The following is a 14119-nucleotide window of genomic DNA, read 5'->3' on the forward strand; positions in this document are numbered from 1 at the left end:
GATCCCGCCCATTCTTTTTCTGGAGTTCCTGCTCACAAGCGTTGGCCAATCACCACGGGGGGCGTGGTCGTTCCTTTACTAACAATGACCCCGGCTGCACCAGTCGCTTCCGGGAACTTTAGAGAAGGAGCTTTGAGTTCCGGTTGCTTGGGGGACAGGGAGAGAGTGTTGTAGGTGAGGACTTCTATCTTCCCTCATTCATATGACTGATTTGTTAATAAGTGAGGATTTGGAGCATAGCTGTAGTTCACTTCCTTTCACCCAGCTCCCACTAGGTATTGCCCTGCAGTTTTCTGTAACTCTCCCACTTACTCCTGACCACTGATAAGCCCCCTTCTTTATGTTCCCCCCTACCTTCATGAGCTTACTCCTGTTCCTCTTCCAGGCAGACTCCACTGATCTGTGCTTTCTTTGTAGTGCTCCTTTCCTATAATCAAACCACATAACCTGCTCTTCACCTTCTTGACCCTCTTGTCACAGCTGGTTAACTAACTTCCATTAGCACATCTATCTGGCCCCACTTCATAGTATCCCATTGACCTACCAGTGTAACCACTCATCCTGTCATCATCTCTGCCTTCCCCTTATGTCAGCTGCCCCTTTTTGTTTCACCAGCAACCTCCTCTTAAAGGGAACCTGTCACCGGGATTTTGGGTACAGAGCTGAGGACATCCACAATACCCAGTCCCCATAGCTCTGTGTGCTTTTATTGTGTCAAAAAAACGATTTGATACATAGGCAAATTAACATAAAAGAGTCATATCTTACTTGTGTGACCAGAGAAGAGTCATATTTTCAAGCTCTGCCTCATCTCAGGTTAATTTGTATATGTATCAAATCGTTTTTTATACACAATAAAAGCACAAAGAGCTATGGGGACTGGATATTGCGGATGTGCTAGCGGCCATCTAGCAACCCATGTTCTCAGCTCTATACCCAAAATCCAGGTGACAGGTTCCCTTTAAAGACCTGTCAGCATGATCAACCCTATTAATCCAGATTTAATGCCTGGTATGGTTGATCACGCTGATTAAAACCTTTCTTTTGTGTGTATGCTGCAGAGAATTATGAGTTTTTATTGACCTGCAAATTAGCAAGTTGGAGCACCAGGGGGCCAGACTGAATCCTTGCAGTACTGCTTTTGTAACACCCTAGTGCTCTGCACACTCCCCTCCCCTTGATTGACAGGGCTAGACATTAGTATGCTGAGGGCAGAGCTCTGTCCTAGCATGTATATATCATATACACTATTGATAGCTTTACCATGTTGATAATAGAGATTTTCTATACTTGGAAAGATAATACATATTACTTGTTCATTCACAGTCACATTATATGATTATAAAGACACCAGTAATATGTATTAGCTTTGTAAGTATAGAAAATCACTCTTCTCAGTATGATAAGGCTATAGTCTGGAGGTAAGTGGTCAGCCTTGCATGTTCGAATTTTAGACTATATTGTGAACAGAGATTTTCTAAGCTTAGAAAGCTAACACATATTGCTGGTTTATTCATAGGCACAATATATGATTATAAATACACCAGTAATTTGTATTAGCTTTCTAAACAAAGAAAACCTCTATTCTCAAAATAAGACTTTTTTATGGGTTAAAAAAAGGGAGTAAAAATTATAACGGAAGAAAAAAATCTAGAATTCTTTCCTCAGGTTCGAACCTGGTACATTTACATGCAAGGCTGACCACTTACCTTTAGGCTACAACATTCTCATATTGAGAAGAGTGGTTGTATATACTTAGAAAGCTAATACATGTTATTGGTATCTTTGTAATCATATATTGTGCCTGTGAATAAACCAGTAATCTGTATTAGCTTTCTAAGTATAGAAAACCTCTATTCTTAACATGGTAAGGCTGTAATTAGTAGTGTATATGACAGGTAAATGCTAGGACACAGCTCTTATTGCACCCACTACCTGTGTCGTCACCATAGATCCAGCTGTGATATTCACATCAGTCCAGCAGCAGTGCCAACACAATAGATACACTGACAGTATCCAAACAGCAGACCCAGCTTTATTGCTCAGTCAGATAACAGAGGCTACACAATAGACAGCTGCTAGTGCCCACACAGTCATTGCCATGGCAGAGGCCACACACTAGACTAACTGGTAGTGCCCACACAGTTTACCAGAGCCCAGCTTCATTGCTCCGTCAGATACCAGAGGCTACAAAGTAGACTAACTGGTAGTGCCCATACAAGTAGACCAACCGACAACACCCACCCAGTAGAGCCGGCATCAGTGCTCAAGGGCAGAGCCGCATAGTAGCCGTGGCAAAGAATCAGTATACTGATGTCTAGCTCTGTTAATCACAGTATGCAGAGCACAGTGGTGTTAAAAAAGCAGTGCTCAGAGGATTCGGCCTTCCCTGTGGTGTTCCAATGTGCTTATTTGCATATGAATACAATTGCAGATAACTCTGCATCTGTTTAACATACAGACTATAAAAGATATTGTTTTAATCAGCATGATCAACCCTACCAGGCAGTATGCCTAGGTTAATAGGGTTGATAATGCTGACAGAGGCTCAATAAAGTTCTTGTTTTCCATTTAAGAAGTATATGATTTTCCTGATTGTGAGATGGCTATTATTATACACAAGTCTTGCTGCATTTGACTCCTAGCAGTCTCCTCAATTTATAAGGAAGATTTAGCAGGACCCAAAGCTGCTTCACCTTACTCACTGACAATTGAGCTACACAATGAGCAGAAGAGCCTTCATCTCACCAGTAAGATCATTGAGCTGCTGACTGGAGAGGTGAGCGCTGCCGGGAATACTGGGAGATTATACAGTAATACCAGGGAGGTGTCAGGTTTGTGACTGTATCATTGTGTGTGTCAGGTTCTTATAAGGAGTCAGGATGTCGCTGTCTATCTCTCCATGGAGGAGTGGGAATATGTAGAAGGACTCAAGAAGATCATGATGGCAAAACACCCGCCTTGGACACCATCAGGTAAGGGGAAGACTTTTGTTGTAAGGCCTCATGCACAGAACTTTATCCGTTTTGTGGTCCACAAATTGTGGAGCCTCAAAACACAGATCCCAGCCATGTGCATGCTGACAATTGTTATTTTTTTACTCAAGAATAGGACACGTTCTATCTTTTTTGCAGGGCTACAGATCCAGACATCACACAGAGTGCTGTCTGCATCTTTTGCAGTCCTGTTGAAATGAATGGGTCCGCATCCGATCTGCAGAAAATGTGGATTGGATGCAGAACGAACATTCGGTCATGTGCATGAGGCCTAAAGGAGAACAGTTTTTTTTGAGGGTCACCTGGATATAGCAATCACCTGATGATCACATATAGACAGCGGGGCATACTTACTAATACTGACTGTCTAATAAGACCGTATAAACTTAGTCTTAAACTGTACCACACTTATCACAGTGGTGATGTAAAATGATAATCCTGGTGCATTGTTAGACTGTCACCGCCTATTAGTTGGCTTAGTGTAGTCCAAATTTTTGTCACATTTTTTATCACTTGATGGTGCATTTTTAAGCCACGCCCTTTCATACAAAGCCACTCCCCTTTGCACAATTGATAACTGAGGTGTACAGCAGTGTAAATCTGCCCTACTGTATTCAGTGTTTGTCTCCTCCTATAGATGGATCCTGTGACAGGAATACACCGGAGAGAAGTTCCAGTCCTGAGGATTATAAGGTAGAAAATGCAAGATGTGACTGACTGAATGATTGCATTTGCTGGTCATTGCCTTAATTGCCCCATTTAGCTTCATAAAAGGAAGCTGCGGTCCAGAGGAATACACTGAATTGTTGTCACTCAATACTGAAAAATCGGAGTAAGCAGCACTGCATACCCCACATTAGGGAAAAGTCCAATTCATCTGCTACCAGCGATAATGGATCCAGACTTGGTGCTCGCAGCTCGAGATCCAGGCTAATGTTCCCTTGGAATAACAATACTTGGAAAAATCTGCAGCACTCCTCCGTTTTGATAGAAAATTCCAGTGAGTTTATTTAATAAAGCAGCATACAATTGCAACGTTTCGACTATAATAAGTCTTTATCAGGCTTGTATGCTGCTTTATTAAATAAAGTCACTGGAAATTCTATAAAAACGGAGGAGTGCTGCGGATTTTTCCCAAGCATTGTCACTCCATACTGACCATCAGTATCGATGCAAAAAGTCACAGTGGCCTAGGCCAAAGTCATAACCAAGAGCGAGAGCTCCCTCCCACAATTAAGCATTAAAGGGGTTTCTCTGGGATTCAACAATATATAACCTATGCCTAGGACAGGTCTCCAATACCGCACCCCCACTGATCAGGGAGTAACTCTGGAGCCAGTACTACACAGCTCCACCTATTGTGTAGTGGACAAAGCTGGTCATGCCATGCTGCTCCCTGTCACGTCACCAGCTCCACACCAGGGGCCAGCAAAAACTAGCAGAAGAACCCTGTCTTGTTAAGGCCTCTTTCACACTACAGTATGTTGAATTCAGTGTTTTGCGTTCCGTTTTTCACGGATCCGTTGTTCCGTTTTTTGCTTCCGTTGTGGTTCCGTTTCCGTTCCGTTGTTCCGTTCCGTTTTTCCGTATGGCATATACAGTATACAGTAATTACATAGAAAAAATTGGGCTGGGCATAACATTTTCAATTGATGGTTCCGCAAAAAACGGAACGGATACGGAAGACATACGGATGCATTTCCGTATGTGTTCCGTTTTTTTTGCGGACCCATTGACTTGAATGGAGCCACGGACTGTGATTTGCGGCCAAATATAGGACATGTTCTATCTTTTCAACGGAACGGAAATACGGAAACGGAATGCATACGGAACACATTCCGTTTTTTTGCGGAACCATTGAAATGAATGGTTCCGTATACGGACCGTATACGGAACGCAAAAAACGGACCGCAAAACGGACAAAAAAAACAGTAGTGTGAAAGAGGCCTAACAGTGATTTCCACAATAACCCACCCCCACAGAGCTCCGTTCTCTTAAAATGTGACCTCTACAGCACCCGCCCCTTAACACTGACCTCCATAGCGGACGGTCCCCTTAACGTTCCCTGCCCCTTTAGCAGTGACCTCCAGAACGGCTGCTCCTTTATTAGTGACCTCCACAGTACTCCGTCTCCTTAACAGTGATTTCCACAACATGTCGTCCCCTTAACAGTGGCCTCTACAGCTCCTTAACACTGACCTCCATAGTGGACCATCCCCTTAACGGTGACCTCCACAGCAGCCTGCCCCTAGGGTGGCCAAAAGGTCCGGTTTTAGGCCGGACAGTCCGACTTTCAGACTCCCTGACCTCTGTCCGGCGCAGTGCCGGGACGGTCACGGGGATGTGCTCTTGAACACCTTCACTCTCACGCTGGGTTCAGACCTGAGCGTTCGCGATGGAGCGCTCTGTATGCGCGATTGTACGGGCGTTTGCAATCGCGCATACAGAGACAAGCGAATACCCATTGTCGCTCGTTCCCGCTGAAGTCTATGTACGGGAACGCTCGACAAGACGCCCCAAAGAAGCTCATGTACTTCTTGGGGCGTCGGGCGTTTTACAGCGCGATCGTACACGCTGTAAAACGCTCAGGTGAGAATCATTCCCATAGGGAATCATTGGTTCTTGCCTGTTGAGCGTTTTACAGCGCGTAGGAACGCACTGTAAAACGCTCAGGTGTGCACCCAGCCTCAAACAGCAGCACTGTGCTGCCTGAGCATGAGCTGCAGGGAGAAAAATCACTCTCCCTCCCACCCCTGCAGCTGAGAGAAGTTGATTTTTACCTTCATTCTTTCGATCCCTGTCAGCTGCGGAGTGGGAGGTTGTGTGGCCTAACTAGGTTAGTGCGTGGCTTCGCAGGCCTGGGGGCAGGGTTTTTAAGTCCGTCTTTTGAGGGTGGCCTGAATGGCCACCCTACCTGCTCCTGAACTGTGACCTTCACAGCACTCCGCTCCCTTAACAGTGTCATCCACAGCGCCCTGCCCCTTTAAAGCTGACCCACAGCAGTGAAGAAAATTGGCTGGGTTGTTATGATAACCTGGTGTAAAACTGTGTGTATGTGGAGACTAAGAGCCTGCGAGCTTCTATTGGCTAATAAGGGTCATGTGACCAGGCTTCTTTTGGCTAATGCATTTTTTTGGGGTACGGTACGTCCTAGAGAGCTGAGAGAGACCCGGTCTAAAACTTTCCCGGACACCTGATGTACCTGTGTGCCAAATTTCGTGATTGTAAATGTGACGGTGCAGATTCCTTTAGCTGACATACATATATACACTCAGCTTTATATATTAGATGACTCTCATCATGCACACTTGCTCTGCGCAGTTTCACAACAGCAGGGGTGCTGGAGGTTACTGACCCTGCACTACACAATGAACTGAGTTGTGTAGTCCTGGCGCCTATTGCTGGTGCAGGAGCTACTCCTAAACAGCTAATTGGTGGGGGGTGCAGGTTGTAGGACCAACAAAGATCTGATATTGATGACTTATCCTAGGTATAGGTCATCGATTATTAAATACTGGAGAACCCCTTTAAAGTGTAGACTCCATAATGTTCATTTACTATATATATACAGGTCCTTCTAAGAAAATTAGCATATTGTGATAAAGTTCATTATTTTCTGTAATGTACTGATAAACATTAGACTTTCATATATTTTAGATTCATTACACACCAACTGAAGTAGTTCAAGCCTTTTATTGTTTTAATATTGATGATTTTTGCATACAGCTCATGAAAACACCAAATTCCTATTATTATTCCTATGTATTCCGACCAATAAAAGAAAAGTGTTTTTAATACAAAAAAAGTCAACCTTCAAATAATTATGTTCAGTTATGCACTCAATACTTGGTCGGGAATCCTTTTGCAGAAATTACTGCTTCAATGCGGCGTGGCATGGAGGCAATCAGCCTGTGGCACTGCTGAGGTGTTATGGAGGCCCAGGATGCTTCGATAGCGGCCTTAAGCTCATCCAGAGTGTTGGGTCTTGCGTCTCTCAACTTTCTCTTCCCAATATCCCACAGATTCTCTATGGGGTTCAGGTCAGGAGAGTTGGCAGGCCAATTGAGCACAGTAATACCATGGTCAGTAAACCATTTACCAGTGGTTTTGGCACTGTGAGCAGGTGCCAGGTCGTGCTGAAAAATGAAATCTTCATCTCCATAAAGCTTTTCAGCAGATAGAAGCATGAAGTGCTCCAAAATCTCCTGATAGCTAGCTGCATTGACCCTGCCCTTGATAAAAACACAGTGGACCAACACCAGCAGCTGTAATGGCACCCCAGACCATCAGTGACTGTGGGTACTTGACACTGGACTTCAGGCATTTTGGCATTTCCCTCTCCCCAGTCTTCCTCCAGACTCTGGCACCTTGATTTCCGAATGACATGCAAAATTTGCTTTCATCCGAAAAAAGTACTTTGGACCACTGAGCAACAGTCCAGTGCTGCTTCTCTGTAGCCCAGGTCAGGCGCTTCTGCCGCTGTTTCTGGTTCAAAAGTGGCTTGACCTGGGGAATGCGGCACCTGTAGCCCATTTCCTGCACACGCCTGTACACGGTGGCTCTGGATGTTTCTACTCCAGACTCAGTCCACTGCTTCCGCAGGTCCCCCAAGGTCTGGAATCGGTCCTTCTCCACAATCTTCCTCAGGGTCCGGTCACCTCTTCTCGTTGTGCAGCGTTTTCTGCCACACTTTTTCCTTCCCACAGACTTCCCACTGAGGTGCCTTGATACAGCACTCTGGGAACAGCCTATTCGTTCAGAAATTTCTTTCTGTGTCTTACCCTCTTGCTTGAGGGTGTCAATGATGGCCTTCTGGACAGCAGTCAGGTCGGCAGTCTTACCCATGATTGCGGTTTTGAGTAATGAACCAGGCTGGGAGTTTTTAAAAGCCTCAGGAATCTTTTGCAGGTGTTTAGAGTTAATTGATTCAGATGATTAGGTTAATAGCTCGTTTAGAGAACCTTTTCATGATATGCTAATTTTTTGAGATAGGAATTTGGGGTTTTCATGAGCTGTATGCCAAAATTATCAATATTAAAACAATAAAAGGCTTGAACTACTTCAGTTGGTGTGTAATGAATCTAAGATATATGAAAGTCTAATGTTTATCAGTACATTACAGAAAATAATGAACTTTATCACAATATGCAATTTTTTTTAGAAGGACCTGTATATTCTTTTTTTTTCTTATCTTTTTCAAGCAATGTCATCATGTAGACTCCATTCCACTAATAAAGAGGGGATAGTAGCATTAAAGTAACAGTGAACTTAATGGTGCCCTGTAATACTACCACCAGATTATAAGCTGTAAAAGTTCTCTGACAGCTATTCCACTGTTATCTTTGTTACGTACCCTGTTAGAGCATGTTATATAGTGGAGCACAGTGATGAGGACTACCACCCCTATTAGCTATAGATGCAGAGAATTAGCTGACTTGCATAGTATTTGCTGAGAAATGCGGAGTTGAGATCACATGGGTTGCTAGATGGCCGCTAGCACATCCGCATACCCAGTCCCCATAGCTCTGTGTGCTTTTATTGTGTAAAAAAACCTGATTTGATACATATGCAAATTAACCTGCGATGAGTCCTGTCGCTGACTCATCTCACATACAGGACTCGTCTCAGGTTAATTTGCATATGTATAAAAATCTTTTTTTTTTTTTTTTTTTTTTTTTTTCACAATAAAAGCACACAGAGCTATGGGGACTGGGTATTGCGGATGTGCTAGCGGCCATCTAGCAACCCATATCCTCAGCTCTGTACACAAAATCCCGGTGACATGTTCCCTTTAATGATCAGGCAAAGCACTCCAGAATTGCAGATGCCAATCATAGGGAGAACTGTGCAAGGTACAGTGTTAGCCGCGCAGTCTTCTCTATCCCCTTTATGAACTTCTCTCTACAATTAGTGCAGGGAGAAACTGGGACGCTAAACAATCAGGGTTCAGTCTCCTGTTACAGCGAGGACAACAATGGATCTCGAAGAGGTGAGTAACCACTGGGGGCCCCATGCGTGAACCATTATCTCCTCCCTGCCCTCCTCTGCAGGTTAAAAAACGCTAGGGATCCTTACATTAACATTTTCTCTTTTTAGAATGTAGGCCTGGTTATTGTTAAGATTGAAGAGACAGAGGAAGAAGAGGAGAAATATGACTCGGATGACCAGTTCTGTAAGGAAGAAGAGACAGCTATAGATATAAGTACATGTGAGTAATAACCCCTTGTTCAGGCTTCACCACAGTCCCTCATTCCGCATCTTCTTCTGTCAGTACTAGTTGAGGAGTAACCAGGGCCACTATCATCATTTAAAGGGGAAATCCCACCTATTCAGTGTGTAGTTTGGTAACCAGTGGTCCAAATGCAGCATTGGATACCTCTGATAGCAAGTGGCACCAAGTCATCTGGTGACATATATTGATACATTCTGCTCTAGAATGACAAAAGATGGCTTGCGAGCTGCTCGGAAAGTAGGCATGGTAGTTCTGAGAGGTTTAGGGCAAATACACACGACCATATCCATTTTTGCAGGACCCGCAAAACACAGATACAGGCCGTTTGCGGATTGGAACGTCCATGATGGAAGTTATTATTGTTGTCTGCAAATACGGACAAGAATAGGACATGTTCTATCTTTTTTTGGAGGGCCATGGAACGAAAGTGCTGTCAGCATCTATTGCTGCCCCATTGAAATGAATGGGTCCACATGTGATCCGCAACATTGCGGAACGAATGCGGACAGAAACATACGGTTGTATGAATGGGCTCTAAATTGAATGTTCTTGCTCAGTACCCTGCTCGCATGAATATCAAGAAAAGTTCTACATCTCTCCTTGTTAAAGGCAGTCCCGGAAAGTGTTGTAATAGTCAGAACATCAGAGGCAGATAAGCTCCTATATTTACCGTAAATTAACACCAAATATTGTTATGAATATCACAGGCACAATTTTGGCGGGTGGGGATTATGCACAGCGTGCCACCAACTACAATTAAAAAAATAAATTGCAAGAAAAATACCAATGCTGGTTAAAAATGTTTTAAGAAATGGTGCTATGAGACACCCGAGTCTTGGTTAAAAGGCCACTGGTCTATCTCATGCCTTAGTCTCAGCCTCTGTACCGCTTTATGTTTTCCACATTTATGCTTGTGTGCTTCAGATCGGGTCTCCCTCTGGTACTTAATAGCTAGAATGGTGTAATATATTGCATGTTTTTATTATGTGTTACTTCTATGGCTGTCTGTTTCTCCAAGGGCGAGGAAGAGGCCAACCCTGGAATGCATAATTGTTTTAATAAAAAATGGGTGGGTTTCCTGGATATACCTTTTTGAAGTCACTCCATGCATGCCCCTTCCTGTCCTGTTTTTTAACTTCCTCCTTGTTTGGACCTTTAGCACAGAAAAGTTGAACTTCAGCACAGCCTTGCTTAGGCTACTTTCACATTAGCGGTAGCAGGGTCCGGCAGGCTGTTCCGCTACCTGAACAGCCTCCTGGACCCTGCTAACGCTAATGTGCAAGTAGCCTTATCTTTTTCAGTCAGACCACTACTGCAACCAGAGAGAGCCCCCTTGTAGCGACTAGTCAGAGCGTCACACATTGCATTGATAAGAACAATGCTCTTCTATGGGCATCTTTATCTAGGCCTATCAAGAGAACAATAGAGCTGTTATACTGTCATCCAGTTCTGCACCTACTGTATATTAGAATTACTGTTCAGATAATAGCTTCCTCTCACAGCAGTGGTAAACTTAAATGGATTCGATAGATAGATAGATAGATAGATAGATAGACAGTATTTTCTATTTCATTTTCAATGGAATATTTGTGCCGAAATGGAAAAGAAAAACGCTCTGGTGAGCGTTGCAGCCTTTTCCTGGGCCATTAGTTTCACGTTCATCAGTTACATGGCCTATATGCAGCTCATGCTCATTCAGTTGAATAGACCTGGGCTGCTATACAGTGTACGGCACCAGGGGCAGACTGGCTTGTGCTCCTGTTGAGGCAGTATTTTAGGCTGCACTGTGGTATTTGGTTCTGCTGGGGTGGTATTTTTGTGCTACACTACAGTATTGCAGACCCTGTCTACTTCTGTTCTACTTGTGTTGCCCCATCTTCTGTCAATTTGGACCTGCCTACAACATGGGGACACTGTTTAGCTTTTTTCCAGAGCAACGTTAAGGTCCCAGTCTGCCCATATACAGCACTTTGCTTGGTATGCTGTGAGGACCCCCACCGATTTGTATATGTAATGACTTCCGGAAACCTCCTTTCATACATTTAGTGAAACTTTGTGCTGGCAGTGACCTATAAATATCCTTCTCCTCCCCTATTTTTGTTTAGTTTTTTTCTTTTTGTTCTGTGACAATATGCACCTGTTCATGGGCTTTATCTGGTATTGCCACTAATGTCAATTGAAATGAATAGGATTAAGGCTACTTTCACACTGGCGTTTTGGCTTTCCGTTTCTGAGATCCGTCATGGGCTCTCACAAGCGGTCCAAAACGGATCAGTTTTGCCCTAATGCAATCTGTATGGAAAAGGATCCGCTCAGGATGCATCAGTTTGCCTCCGGTCAGTCACCATTCCGCTCTAGAGGTGGACACCAAAACGCGGCCTGCAGCATTTTTCTGTCCGCCTGACGAAGCAGAGCCAAATGGATCCAACCTTGCACACAGTGTAAGTCAATAGGGACGGATCAATTTTCTCTGACACAATCTGGCACAATAGAAAACGGATCCGTCCCCCATTGACTTTCAGTGGTGTTCAAGACGGATCCGTCATGGCTATAGAAGACATAATACAACTGGATCTGTTCATGACGGATGCATGCGGTTGTATTATTGTAACGGAAGCGTTTTTGCAGATCCATGACGGATCCACAAAAAATGCTAGTGTGAAAGTAGCCTAAGCTGTAAAACCACACACAACCATATGTAATATAGCCTCAGTAAAAATTGTACTCCCAAACTTCACGTTCATCGGTCACATGGCCCCATTGAAGGGATATACCAAGCACAGCCGCTATACACTGTACGGTGCTGTGCTTGGTAAGTGAGCACCAGTGCCTTCTCAAACAGCTGATCAGCAGGGGTCCTGGGTGTCAGATCTCCTCCACCAATCAGATACTGATGACCTATCTGATTGGTGGAGGAGATCTCTGAATACCCCTTTAACATTTCATGTAGATTTCTGAAAGTGTAAGTATTGTGCTGCTAAATATTGACTTCTTGGATTTGACTGATTTTATTCCAGTAGATGGAGAAAATGCAGGAAATATTTCAGAAGGAAGCAACAATCTTCCTGAAGAATGTAAAATGGAAGATTATAACATTGTACAAGTCAGCCTAGGTGATGAACTAGTGGATCAGTCATCTGAACCATGTAGTAATGTGGATCCTTTTTCCAACAATTCAGACTTTGCTGAACAGGATGGCTCCTACCGAATTCGTAAAGTATTTCCCTGTCCTGAATGTGGTAAATGCTTTGCTCATAATTCAAATCTTATTACACATCAGAGAACTCACACTGGGGAGAAACCATTTCCATGTTCAGAGTGCGGTAAGTGTTTTAAACAGAAATCAGATCTTGTTCGCCACGAGAGAATTCACACTGGACAAAAACCCTTTCCTTGTTCTCATTGCGGCAAGTGTTTTACGCAGAAGTCAGACCTTATTAAACATGAGATAAATCACACGGGACAAAAGCCCTTTCCATGTTCTGAATGTGGGAAAAGTTTCACACGAAAATCTGTGCTTCTAAGACACCAGAGAATCCATACTGTGGAGACGCCATTTTTGTGTTCCGAATGTGGGAAGTATTTTGTACAGAAATCCGATCTGGTTTACCACTTGAGAATCCATATGGGCGAAAAGCCTTTTTCATGTACTGACTGTGGCAAAAGTTTCACTCAGAAGTCAGATCTTGTTATACATCAGAGAATTCACACAGGGGAAAAGCCGTTTTCGTGTTCTGACTGTGGGAAGTGTTTCACCCATAAGACCATGCTCATCAATCATCAGAAAATCCATACAGGTGAAAAACCTTTTCCATGCTCAGAGTGTGGGAAATGTTTTGTGCAAAAGGCAAATCTTGTTTATCATCAGAGGATCCACACAGGAGAGAAGCCATTTCCTTGTACCGAATGTGGCCGATGTTTTACACAGAAGTCGGATCTCGTTCGACATCAGAGAACTCACGGGGAACAGAAATCACTGACCCATTCTGATATATAAAAAAGTTATTGCACAAGCGATCCTTCCTCAAGTCTAAAGAGCAAGTGGAGGGCAGCATTGGGACTGGTTTATCTCGAGTCTCCCATATCTATTTAGAACTGTTCTGTATACTTCTTGTAGACATTGAGGAATGTTAATTACATTATTATCTGAATTTATCTGATATTGTAGTTTTGAAACTTGGAAAGTTGCATTGATGAGTGTCTCAAGCAACATGTCGTGCATGGCCACCCATGCAAGTTCCTCTGTCAGATGTCTACTGGACTGATTTATCTAGAAGAAATTGGAGGTCTGATGAATGAACAGCAATTTTCTAGCTAATATGAGAAGTATGATTAATTTGATTTGCACATGAAATATGTACGGTTTATCTTTTTTTATAATTAAAGGTAAATCAGATGAGCTGAATAAATGTCTCTGCTGTTTCATTCATTAATTTTTAATGCAGCTCGTCATGCCAAAAAGCTGCATTTACACAAGGGAATGTCCAGGCACTTATCAGGCATGTGCCAAATGCTCTTGACAATTGCCTGACAATGAGCAGAGGTGAGAGCAGCATTCACATGCAGCAATCTTCTCCTCTGTGTGAGGATCAGTGATTGCTACTGCGATCAGTCGGCCCCATACAGATTCATTGTATGCCAGCAGCACATCTGTTTCCACAGGGAGATCTGCTGCTGGCAAACAATGATTTTATGTGCTGCATCAAAGATGCTTTCAGTCAATGAACAAGTGGCACATCTACGGGGCCAGTTATCAAGAACATGCATTCATGACGGTTCGTTCCATTAATCTGCCAGTGTAATGTTTGGGGAAATACTGACATTTTGTAGTGCTTCTGATTGATTTTAATTATTGAGTGACAGCTGCAGTCCACAAAATTGCTTACAGCTC

The 14119-nt window shown here is 43.5% G+C and overlaps 1 protein-coding gene across 5 annotated transcripts; it reads left to right on the forward strand.

The window, feature by feature from the left end:
- The first annotated feature begins 79 nt into the window (after positions 1-79).
- LOC122941371 (gastrula zinc finger protein XlCGF8.2DB-like) lies at positions 80-13631 on the forward strand. 5 transcript variants are annotated; one of them, XM_044298577.1, is made up of 6 exons: positions 80-174; positions 2649-2779; positions 2864-2975; positions 3634-3689; positions 9093-9204; positions 12246-13631. In XM_044298577.1, exons 3-6 carry the CDS (start codon positions 2903-2905, stop codon positions 13223-13225), a joined length of 1221 nt encoding a protein of 406 aa, XP_044154512.1. In that variant the 5' UTR covers positions 80-174; positions 2649-2779; positions 2864-2902; the 3' UTR covers positions 13226-13631. The 5 variants fall into 5 exon arrangements, with proteins under 5 accessions (XP_044154512.1, XP_044154514.1, XP_044154513.1 ...); XM_044298579.1 differs by having other exon boundaries at positions 12249-13631; XM_044298578.1 differs by having other exon boundaries at positions 103-174; positions 2646-2779.
- Positions 13632-14119: the final 488 nt, after the last annotated feature.

This window comes from Bufo gargarizans, chromosome 6, assembly GCF_014858855.1.
Source record: "Bufo gargarizans isolate SCDJY-AF-19 chromosome 6, ASM1485885v1, whole genome shotgun sequence".
Classification (NCBI taxonomy): Eukaryota; Metazoa; Chordata; class Amphibia; order Anura; family Bufonidae; genus Bufo; species Bufo gargarizans.